The 12,237-nt window shown below is 32.5% G+C and overlaps 1 protein-coding gene and 1 long non-coding RNA gene across 2 annotated transcripts; one reads left to right on the forward strand and one right to left on the reverse strand.

Annotated features, from left to right (window-relative positions):
* Positions 1-5,355: 5,355 nt before the first annotated feature.
* LOC133178848 (uncharacterized) lies at positions 5,356-8,632 on the reverse strand. The gene is made up of 2 exons (XM_061313524.1): positions 8,557-8,632; positions 5,356-6,704 (listed from the first exon to the last, which is right to left on the reverse strand). The coding sequence occupies exons 1-2, from the start codon at positions 8,630-8,632 to the stop codon at positions 5,356-5,358; spliced, it is 1,425 nt and encodes a 474-aa protein (XP_061169508.1).
* A 1,246-nt stretch (positions 8,633-9,878) lies between these two features.
* Positions 9,879-10,644, forward strand: LOC133178830 (uncharacterized). Its single transcript, XR_009720044.1, has 3 exons — positions 9,879-10,029; positions 10,399-10,443; positions 10,539-10,644. It is a non-coding gene; the product is annotated as an uncharacterized LOC133178830 (long non-coding RNA).
* The last annotated feature ends 1,593 nt before the right edge of the window (positions 10,645-12,237 follow it).

Below are 12,237 nucleotides of genomic sequence, written 5' to 3' on the forward strand. Positions count from 1 at the left end.
ATACATAACAATAAAATTAAACGGTGACATTAAATACATGTTAGGTAAGACTTTTTGGTCAAGACCTGTATTCAAAATTAAAGCATTAACAGTAATTCTATGTACACAACTACATGTAAAGGTGTAGTGAGCAATACTGTACACAGCAGTTGACTGCTGACCTGTGTGCAGTTTATAATGGAAAGGGACTAGAATATACACAGCAGTTAACTTCTGACCTGTGTTTTGACCAGGTAAAAAAGGGGACTAGGGAATACACAGCAGTTAACTTCTGACCTGTGTTGTTTTGCAACAAGGGACTAATAAAAATACTCAGAGACACAGCAGTTGACTTCTGACCTGTGTATGAACACTAGACTATGGCACAGTTGATTGAACACGGTATTTTATAAGGATCTAACCAGAGGTTGGAATTCAAACTGTAAAGCCTTGCAAGGGTATACAGTACCCGCATCGTTATTCTTTACAGGATACACGATACGATAGGATACACGCACGATACGATAGGATAAACGCACGATACGATAGGATACACGCACGATAAGACCGGATGCACGCACGATAGGATAAACGCAAAACACGATAAACGCAAAACACGATAAACGCAAAATACGATAAACGCAAAACACGATAGACCTGATAAACGATCTTCACGATAGGATAAACGCAAAACCTGATAGGATTGTTTCAAAATGCTAAACGTATTTTGACAAGACGAATTATTTCCTTGTTAGATACACTGTAGTATGATGATTTTTTAAAATTATTTACAAAGCCGCAAATCTAAATGCTTAAATATATTAAATGTATTATGATTAAACATTTGAGGTAACTATGCTTTGTACAAGAAACTTTTTTTTTTTTTTTTTTTGGTCAATAATGGTTCGTCACAAAATTAAAACTGTAATTATTTTAGGTAAATTGCACTCTTTGGTAGGAATTATGCGATTGCTTGTATAATAATTCAAATGTCGAAATTCCCTCGAATCGTTAAATTTGAATTTTAGTCGTTTAGAAACAGAGATTTTAATGATGGTGGCTCAAAAATTCCGTAGTCAATCGAAGTTTAAAACCAGGTGCAATAATTCATGAAACGCTATAAATATATTCAGATTTTAACAAATGAAACCTTATAAATTTATTATCAAATATTGAGTATATATCCGGAAGAACTCTGTTATAAATGAAATATTTGGATTCAATATCTTCTGCAAGAAATCTGTGATGTATCCAAAATCGCATTAATTTAAATTATCGGTATTTAATAATTCAAATCTTACGAAAATAATTTACTAGTCAGTTTAAAGGGGGGGGGGGGTATTTTATGATTTTGTTTTTATTTATATTATTTTTTTTTTACGTTTTAAACACGTTACTTGCTGAAATAAGCTAGTTGCGTTGACACAGGCTGTGCACTGGACTGTGATTATACAATCTCTCCTCTTTAAATATACATGTATATGTCACAAATATATAACCGGTACGAAAATTAATCATTTACATATTCCAAGTACATACATTGTATATGTATGTACATACATTGTATATGTATATATATGAAGAAGGATAACGGCCGAAAGAAATCGAATTTAACAAAATTAATAAACGTCACTAGATCATCTAGTATCCGAAAAGAATATCGCATTTCCATTCTTTTGTAATCATTCTCTGGTATTTCCAATGTCATAGGCCTGTATAGGACCCAGAAGGGAGAACGCAGTCGTGTACCTAAAAATGTTACAGTGTACCAACATGTTTAGTATAGAGTAAAATATAATGCTTATATAATATCGCCCGTCAACAATAATGTCTTTAGCCTCTTTTGTTTTCTTGTCAAAACATTTCTTTTTAGACCCCCCCCCCCCGCCCCTAAAGAAATGAAAATTCTTTCTACACAAGCCTCGCCCACCTGCTTTTCCGCGATTTTATTTTTGCAACCTGTCTGCGTTTTCGCGACTACCCTATACTGCTTTTCCGCGATTGAATTTTACTATAAGTTGTATGTTTTCTCCTTTTTTCGATACTTCCTTTTCGCGATTTTTAAATTGTCACGGTAAGTACTTTACATCAAACTGATATTTACCGGATTATCATGTATCTCCCTGTAAAGTTCTACTCGATAGTACCACACTGTGATAAAAATTGAATGAATCACATACTACACTGGTCGGTGATGCTTTAGGTGCCATGGAAATTGTTCATAACGAACCAACTCGTGGTAACAAATATATATTTCAAACGATGGATTTACGTATAGAAAGGTCAATATTTTAAATAATGGCGATGTGTCTTACTGATAAAGATAAAATATGCAAAGTCGCAATTACAGATTGCCGAGATAGAAACACAAAGAATACTGACAAAAATCTCAGTAAAGACCAAAAAAAAATTGAAGCCGGTTGATAGCAGGGAGAAAGAGTATTTACCTGACTAGCGGAAAGGATAAGTGCTAAATTAAATCCCAGAAAAGCAAAAAATAAAATCGCGGAAAAGCAATGTAATTTGTCGCGGAAAAGCAGGATTCTTTTCGCGGAAAAGCTGGTTATAAATATTCACATTAACAGAATTTATATCTAACATAGCTAACCGTATGCTAAGCTGATTCACACACAAATAAATAATAATGTAAAATAAATTTCCACAATATGACAAGCAGATTTTCGGACTGAATACCTGTAAATAATTTCTATTAGACTTTGCATTATTTGTTACTAAACTTATCTTATTTATGGCTATATCGGCAAAATAAAACAAAACTTTGTAAATTATGAAAGTCTTAATCCCACCTGAGGCACAGTCAGCGGGGGGGGGGGGGGGGTGCACTAACCACTAAAATAAAAAAAAAAAGATCCGATTAAAAAAAAATTAAAATATATATTGACTTCTTGAATATAGTCAAGTATTATATGTAATTGATAAACACTTATGAAATTAAATTCAAGGCATTTACATGTCTTGTGTATGGAAGCAAAACCGGGCGATTTCATATAAATTTTTGCATATATTGATACCCAGAAGGGTTCAAGGTAAATATTTGACACCAGGTGAAAGAGCAGTTCAGGTATGTTGATGTTGAATACACACGGGCTAAGGTGTCATGTAGGGGTAGGGGGTTGGGTCTTGACCTGACAGGAAGACAGTGTACTGATTAGGCAGGTACATATAGGTGTCAGTTCTTTAAGTACTGGAGCGCTTCCGTCTGTCAATGTACACTATATACTCAGTTCATTTCCACGCCGAAATAGGTAAGATGTATACTGATTTTTTTCCCCCGATTTTCTAAAGGTAGTAGTAAGTAAAAATGGTTAAACATCTACATTATAATATATAATTATAATTATGGTGAATTGAATAGAACATGCACATGCATTATAAATTGTAATTTATTTTTTAGTTAGACACATAAGAGAAACAAATAAATAGAAAAAATAAATAAATATGAACTACATGTACATACTTTCACGTACAGACAAAATTTGTAAATGTTATCAAGATCATGCATTACATTGTATATGCCTTTATGAATCATTTGGAAACAATCCTTTAGGTAATTGATTGTGCATACATTTAGAATAGAGGCATAAAAATTTAACTACATGTACATGTGTGTTACCAAACGATGCTTTTCAAATATTAATAAAAAAGTGCTTCTACTAGTGTTTCTGAAAAATGAATAACTTGTTATTGATTAATTCCATTATTGATAAAAAAGATAGGCCTTATATAGATGCTGATATTTTTTCAATTTATTTATTTTTGCACACATACCCACTGTTTTATGTTTCTATAATTATCAAAAGAAAGTTAATAATGGTCTACCTTTTGGTGACTCTGACTATTTAAAGAAATTATCATATTTCTATTTTTGACAAATAGTATTTCTTACAAATCGACAATCTGAATTAAAAAAAAAAAAAAAAAAAAAAAAGAACGATTGACTTGTAGACCGATTATTTTATGTGCTAAATAGACTTAAATTTCGATTTACGCTCTCTGCTTGGTTACGGCCGGTACTTGACGTTTTTTTTTATTTATTATGTATTTATTTATTTAGTAATTTATTTATTTATTTTCTTAAATTTATATACCAGAGAATCAGATAAGTTATTAATTTCTCTCTCTCTCTCTTCAACAATTAAATGGATCGTAAATAAAATAACAAAACGAAAAATGAACTCGGGATATCTCGGGTGTTTCTTCTCAAGGTAAAGATAAAAAGCGAGGGTTTCCGAATGCACACGATAAACACAAAACACGATACACGATAGAACCTGATAAACGATCTTCACGATAAACGCAAAACCTGATAAACGGAAAACACGATAGAAAACGCAAAAACTGATAAACGGAAAACACGATACGATAGGATATGATAGGATACACGCACGATACGACAGGATACACGCACGATACGATAGGATAAACGCACGATAGGACACGATAGAATTGTAAAGAATAACGATGCGGGTACTGTATATCTACGAACAGCATCAGATTTCCATCTGCCCATTTTCTGAATGCAGTTTTCAGAATAGCCTAAATATGCTGCGTGTGTAGCTGCCCCTATTCTGAAACTATGCCCTTTATAAAGAGCTGGGTTAAGGCCAATAAAGCGAATTGTATTTTGTAAGTTTTTGGTTACAAATGCATATGTGACTGGTTCACCCCCCACAAATTGAAATAAGGGACCCGATTCTTGAGAAAATGTTTTTAGGTAGAGACACAGTGCTTGAACTGGGCACATATCTTCGTTGCCTGAAGCCTGAAGGTTAATTTGAAAAAGATCATTTGTTTTATTTGTTTTGAAGTTCTTCAATACTATTGTGACTGCACAAGGTGTTTCATGTTGAAATTGAAAAGTCACATCGTCTCGCTGAATGACTTTGGATTGGTCATCTTTTGATTTGATAACAAGTTCCCCAAAACGCAAGAATGCATTTAACGCTAAAAGGAAAATGGACTTGAGTAGGATCCTTGAATATAAATTCTGTACTGATGAACTGAGACCTCTTACTAATTTTGACAATATGAGGGCAGTAATTGGCAATCTTGAATCTTTGTTTGGTGCAGAATGATAGCACCCTTGGAGAATGTTTCTGACTAAAAATGCCTCAGCAGTGTCTGGGAGATACAGTATCTTGTGCACATAGCTATTTGCTGATACATGTGAGGATATACTGCTAGGGGAATACCCCTTTGAAAAAAGTTGTGCTATAAAATTTGATAAAACTGTAACAGTAATCGGAAGGGAATCGATTGTAGGATATTCTAAGGCAAACATGTCCCATGTTCTTTTGTAAGAGGCCTTTGTACTATTCGATAAAGCAGCTGCTAGAAGTTGGCATGCTTGTGGATTCAGATTTTCAAACAGGCCTGTGGAATGTGTGTTGGCTGTCGATTTAACTGAGGCATGAACTGGAAGGCTGCCTGAAATTGGAATCGAGATAAGCGGTCAGCTGCAACATTGTGTTTTCCTGGTATATGTTCTGCTCTAAAGTGTATGTTCCATTTTAAGGTTGCCAACACAAGGCGGCGTATCAATTTCATGAGGATTTTTTCTTTGGCAGTTTGCTTATTTATAACTTGTACCACCGCCATGTTATCCGACATAAAGAGTACCCTTTTATTTTCCATCTCTTTGCCCCAAATTTCAATGGCCAAAACTATTGGGAAAAGTTCTTTAATTGCAATTTGATATTCCCCCATATTGTCTTGCCAATGAGAAACAAACCACTGGGAGTCTAAAATGGCTGCAAACCCCATGGACCCAGAAGCGTCTGTGTATAATGTGAGGTGGTTAGAGGAAAACCATTTTTCTGACAAGAAAACAGATTTTCCATTAAAAGTGGCTAGAAATGTTAGCCATGTTTCTATGTCAGCTTTTGTTTCATGAGGGAGTTCAATCAAGTCATTGGGATGTTTTACACCACAGGTCAAATCGATCAAACGTCTCAAGAAAGCACGCCCAGGAACAATTACAGAACATGCAAAGTTCAGTAACCCGATTAGGGCTTGAAGATCACGTAGATTTGTTCGGGTTTTTCCCAGCATATCTAAAAGCTTTTGCTTTACTTTCCTAATTTTGTCAAAGGGAAGACGAGCTTCCATTCTAGTAGAATCTATCTCAATGCCATAGATTGTAATAATTGTGGTCGGAGTTTGTGTTTTTGACATTTTGAGAGGAACCCCAATTTTCCTGCATAAGTAGAGGAAGTTTGTTAGATCTTTTTCGCAGTTAGGAGAATCAGCTGGGCCAATAAAGAAAAAATCATCTAGGATGTGAGACATACCCCCCGCAATGTACCTTGACTGCATAATCCACTGCAAGGCTACACTTAACTGTTCAAAAATCTGACATGAACTGCTTGCTCCCATCGGTAGACATCTGTCGAAATAAAACTTATTCTTCCAAGAAAAACCTAATAAATGATAGTCAGATGGATTAACTGGGATTATTCTAAAAGCATCTTCTATATCAGTTTTTGCCATCAAGCAGTTCTTGCCATTCTTCTGAACTAGCTGAATTATCCAGTCAATGGTATCACATTGTACTGCTGAGTTTTCTCTGGGTATGTTCACATTAACAGAATTGTCTTTCGGGTAAGATAAATCATGAATAATCCTGAATTTTCCTTGCTCAGATTTTGGTACTACTCCTAGTGGGGAAGAAACAAATGGGTCAAATGGTGGGTCTGGAAAGGGACCTGAAATGCGTTTAAGCTGTAGACTCTTTGTAATGTGATTTTCTATGATATCCTCATGTTTAATATCTATCTATCTATCTATCTATCTATCTATCTATCTATCTATATATATATATATATATATATATATATATATATATATATATATATATATATATATATATATATATATATATATATATATATATATATATATATATATATATTTATATACATGAAGATTTTTCTTATCGTCATTATATGATTATAAACAAACTGGGTTTACTTTTACATGCCGTTTTATTTTAATCATAATTGTATTGTAATAAACAGATCATTAAGTATAGACATACAGCTACATCCGTGAGTATGTTACACAGAGTATTTTTTAAGCAAATCAAGTCGACAGACAGTACAAAAATGTATATCCTTCGGATTAGAAAACAGAAAAACGTATCTACAGTATATATCTCCGATTGCATATATTTGGCACCACGGTATGAAATTATCAATGTTCAAGCGCGTTATTGTAACAAAGACAGACCTTACTTTCCAAAACCGGAATATACTATTAAACTAATACTCATAAATTACCTTAATAATATAATATTACATGTATAATACAAATTATATTACGTTCGTGGATATCCTCTTTGAAATGGATCAAACTTGATTATCTTCAACTTTTGTTACTATATGCATTGTGGAAACCTCAAGCTACTATATGTAAATTTTGCACTGTTTATCAAAAGTAAGTTTGCGTTTGGTATCTTTACGAGAAAAAAACTTGTTTTCTGTAATTAAGACATCATACATGTGAAAAGAATACAAACCCCAAGAAATTGTTTACAAAATCACGAAACAGAAAAAAAAATCTCATAAACAAGCAGGCAACTACTTTTTTTTAAATTTGTTTATTTCAGGACAAATATCATCTTGGAATTATATGACAATCAAATTTTTTAAGATGTTTTAAATTTATGACAACACACTGTGAACATCTCAGTGGCAAGAATTAATATAGAAGTAGTGAAACTACATATTTCGTTGTTTTTATTTCCTGTTTTAAAATTTGGAATGCATTTTGCGTTAATGCAAATTATCACAAGAAAACTGTTTCATTACGTCATAAAACCACAAATCTATTTCATTATTTTTAAAATACAGTTTTGTCTCTATTCTATTCTGTACAATAGGTATTTTTTCCAGCGTTAAGACTGAAGATACAAAGGCTTTAATATCTTTTCGATTATTTATTTGCTATAACCTCTATTCCTTCCAATTCAAGATGATATGTAGCGAACTTTATAACAAACAAGCAAATACTTTATTTTTGCCACATCATAAAAAAAAATAATATTGACTCATATCCTCTTGTTGATAAATATGTTTTCCAAATATATATTGGATTTACTGGTGATATGTAAATAACACTTTGTTTCACATGTCACAGGTCCAAAAAATCTAAATTGGTTCAAAGATGTTGCATTTAGCTTAAACTATATAAATGAAATAAACTGATTATCAAATAGTCGAAAATCCACAAAAGACAAAAGGTAAGATTATTTTTTAGAATACTTATTCTTTTGAATCTCTCTCTTTTTCTTTTTTACTTTTTCCCTTATAATGTACACGTGAGAAGCACTAGATATATTCTTATATAAGGTTACACTGAAACTGCTTATTATTATTTTAAGCTTTATTTCACTCTTACAAAGACGTGTTTTTCATCTCCCATACCTTTTGCAAATGCATTATAGTTTATCGGATATAAAGAAAACCGTTTATAACAATTTTATTGGTCCCTGGCATTGTGTTATAAGTATGTTTCACTTAAGTGATCAGTAGTAAAAATGAAGAGCTATATGTATACCATGTCGATTAGATTTGTGCTTTTTAATGACAATCAAACTTCTAATACAGAAAACCCCGAGAGGCTTCAATGGCATTTTGAGTTATCTGGCTTAGCTGCTCTGGAAATTTTTTTTTCAGATTTTTCACCCACTGCATACGTGAATATGTTAGCCCTAAAGCATGTTTATTCATTAAAGATAATGTACATATTTCAACATTGATTAATAATATTCTACATTATGTCCTTATGCAGTGTTACATGTATGTTTTTATCATAATTTGTAAAACTCAAGAGCCCATGAAATTATTTTGTACAATAAAAATAAATACTTTCTCATCTTGTACCTATAGATTTTTGAACAAGCGGGAGAAAGTTCAGTGATTTAAAACAAAGCACTTAGTTGGAACAGAGTCATTGCCCGATGTATTTCGCTTGCACTTTTTGTTGCAAAACAATGACGCCGCTTTTTTTATTATTATGACGTAAAATTCTGTAAAATTACATGGGGGAGGGGGGTTGCTTGGAACGGCTCAAATGCAGTCTTATTATGAAAAATACCGAAAAGTTTAATTCTTAACTTGAATTTCAAGTTCAGCTATAGAAATATGACTAGATGTAATGTAAAACGCTTTTGTACTTTTTTTTATTTTAAATTTTAGAATCTGTAGCTCCGTTTACGGTAATATTTTGTGATGGGGAAACTAGTTTTTTTTGTCTGTCAGCCTTCACAAAATATACAAAAAAATACTTGCATAAAGTAAATTTATAATAAAAATGAACAATAAAAACTTCTGTTATGTGAGTTTTGTGAATAAAATTGGTTAATATGTGTAATAAGATGGGGGAAATCAAATTATACTGGGAGGCAAGTTTCTTCGTTTTCGCCGCGTCTCCCTAGCTTTCTTTGCCGCTATTTTACAGGTTTTGCTGATTTTTTTTCTTTTGACAATTCAAAAAATAAGGTCGGATTTCCAAATTCATGTCGAAAAAAAAAATCAAGGATTTGATCGTCCAAAACGCAGAAGATCCAGATTGTATCGCGTATATTTTAGTAAGATTAACATGAAGACCTGGTCAGCCATTGTCGTCTTTGACGTCACGAAGTCATGTGATCAATATCTAAATAACTTTTTTTTAACTGAAGGGTTTTTATTTGAGTCAATAACTGTTTAATTACGGTGGTATTTCCGCAGGAAAAACATAAAATTTATAAACTCTGATCATAAAGAACGTAATACGTTTTTAATTTTCAATTCCTGTAAGGACTGATTTTTACCCATTTTTTATATTTTTATCACTTTTGATTTTTCTTTTGTTTTAATACTTTTTTGTAGGATGAGGACTGTTATATTTCTTTGCATTGTTCTTTTTACCTATATTCTGATCTTGGAAGAAGTGGAATCGAAGAGTTGGTGGCGGAGGAACTGTAGATGTCGTTGTGGTCCGAGGGGCTGTGGATGCACGTGCAGTGCAGGGAAAAAGAGGAATGCGGTAATTACTACCCACTGAAGACAGGGACTTAATTTTTCGTGTTAAGCATATCCATCGACTGCTTTCTTTTATATAATATAACATTGTCAGAGATAGCAGAATCTTATTGTGATCTTTACTACCAACCACTGTAATTTGTATAGGCAATAATATAAACATTCTGTCAATCTTGGTGAATACCGTGCTATATGCTTAATAAAAAGCAAATAATGGTAGTTTGTGTTACAAAGTAGTTTCATAATCAATATTGCTCTTTTTCTTCAAATACATGTATATTTCTGTCATCATATGAAAGATACATTTTGTAAGAAAATAAAATTTCGAAGCAAAAAAAAGGATCAGAAATAATCTTAATTTCTTTAATTATAGGAGCAAGTTGCAAAAAGATTTCCTCAACCAGATGACGGTGCTCAGGTAACTATATCATATGGATGTTAATTCTAGGAGTGACATTAAACTGTGTTGATATTTTTCTTTTTGGATAATCATAACCATTTGTCTGATTACAGCTTGAGGATTTGACCTCGGACGAATGAAGGGATTGAAAGAACACGAGTTGTTCGCTAATACATATATATTCCTTGTTTCTTTGGAAGTTCATGTAATAAAATTGAAATTACGGGGTTTTATGTGTTTTGTAATTTTACCTCATGAAAGTGATACATTGACCTAAAATTTAAAATTCATTTAGAAAATCAAGTATTATTTTTACCTTAATGTTAATATGGATTTCTCATGTGATCAAATCCCTTGAAATTTGATAACGTACCAACCCGAACTTACATCCCGATAAATGTTTAAAAAGATATCTAATAATTATATTTACACCTGTGACTGATTTATACCAACACCTGGGCACTTTTTTTTTAAATCCATGGAATAATTCCTTTTTTTAAACCTCAAAGGAATAAATTTAATGTGCCGACTTATGACATCATTGTGAAATTATATCTATCGTGTGTTGCTTAAAAATGAATTCAATGTCATGAATCGATTTTGTTAATATACAGAATTAAATATGCCTTTTTCAAATATTGAAAATATCAGGGTGAACATTTGCAAATGTAAGCACATGTACTAGTATTCCATAATATCACGAGGCTCAAAAGATTTAACTCTTGGTGCATATGTATACTTAAAAATGGAATATAAAAATAACGAAGAGTGATCAAGCTCGAATGTCCACTGAAAAAGTACAAATTGGGAGCAGAGCAAACATGTACCTCAAAGAACATCAGACAAGGGATCAGATATTATGGATGAGTAAGCATCCCCTGTTGACCTGTTTCGCCCGGCGCGTGCTCCTTGTCATGATCGGGTTTACGGGAAAATTCGTAGGTTATTTAAAGTGAAAATAATGGCCTATTTTTTTTTCTTCTAAAAACATCAGTCAATATTTGATTTAAAGGTAGATTGTACTTGGTGACAAACAGAGGACATTAAAGGTCAAGTATAATATTTTTTTGAAAATCCAAAATTATTCATTATTATCAGCCTTTGGAACAATATGAATAACATTATATAGTCTGTTTAATTTTTTGCCACCAATTACATAACTAATCGTCGTTTAAATTTACCTGTGTGACAAGTGGATCGCTTATTGTAAATCGCTTCTTTCCCTTGTTGCGTGACGTCATAAGAGACAATGAGAAATAGAAAGTACAAACTTTATATTGCTGGGTTTGGAACATTATTGTTGGCGAGATGTTGCCCTGTGCGCTTTTAACTGTACCAATAAACTGGGACAAGACATGAGTATATATTTATTTTCTAAGGACCCGAAATTGAGAAAAATATGGACATTAAATTTAAAAAGAGATGGTGTTGAACCCAATCAACATGCGACGCTATCTGAGCGACATTTTACATGAGCAATTTACAGTTTTATTAAACATAAAACGACTCACGAATTTCTTGGTTTTATTTCAAATTTATATTGTATATTTGTTTGGGTTTTTAGGATTTTCGTTACAGTCGAGTACTGTAGTAGACAAGATCACAGGCACTTGACGAATGGTTTGTGTACATTGCCTCCCCCCTTCCTACTGAGAATTTAACTTAGCAAATATACATGAATTCCTTGTCTGTCATTAATTCAGGAATGTTTTTGCATTAAAGATAAAACATTTTTATTATTTTGGGAGCGATATTATTTTACATCTTAACACAAACTTTAATTTCAACTATAATTGCCTAGAATTTCAACTC

The sequence above is a fragment of the Saccostrea echinata genome, unplaced genomic scaffold (assembly GCF_033153115.1).
Source record: "Saccostrea echinata isolate AGI-Se365-2 ecotype Australia unplaced genomic scaffold, CSIRO_AGI_Sech_v1 ptg000003l, whole genome shotgun sequence".
Classification (NCBI taxonomy): domain Eukaryota; kingdom Metazoa; phylum Mollusca; class Bivalvia; order Ostreida; family Ostreidae; genus Saccostrea; species Saccostrea echinata.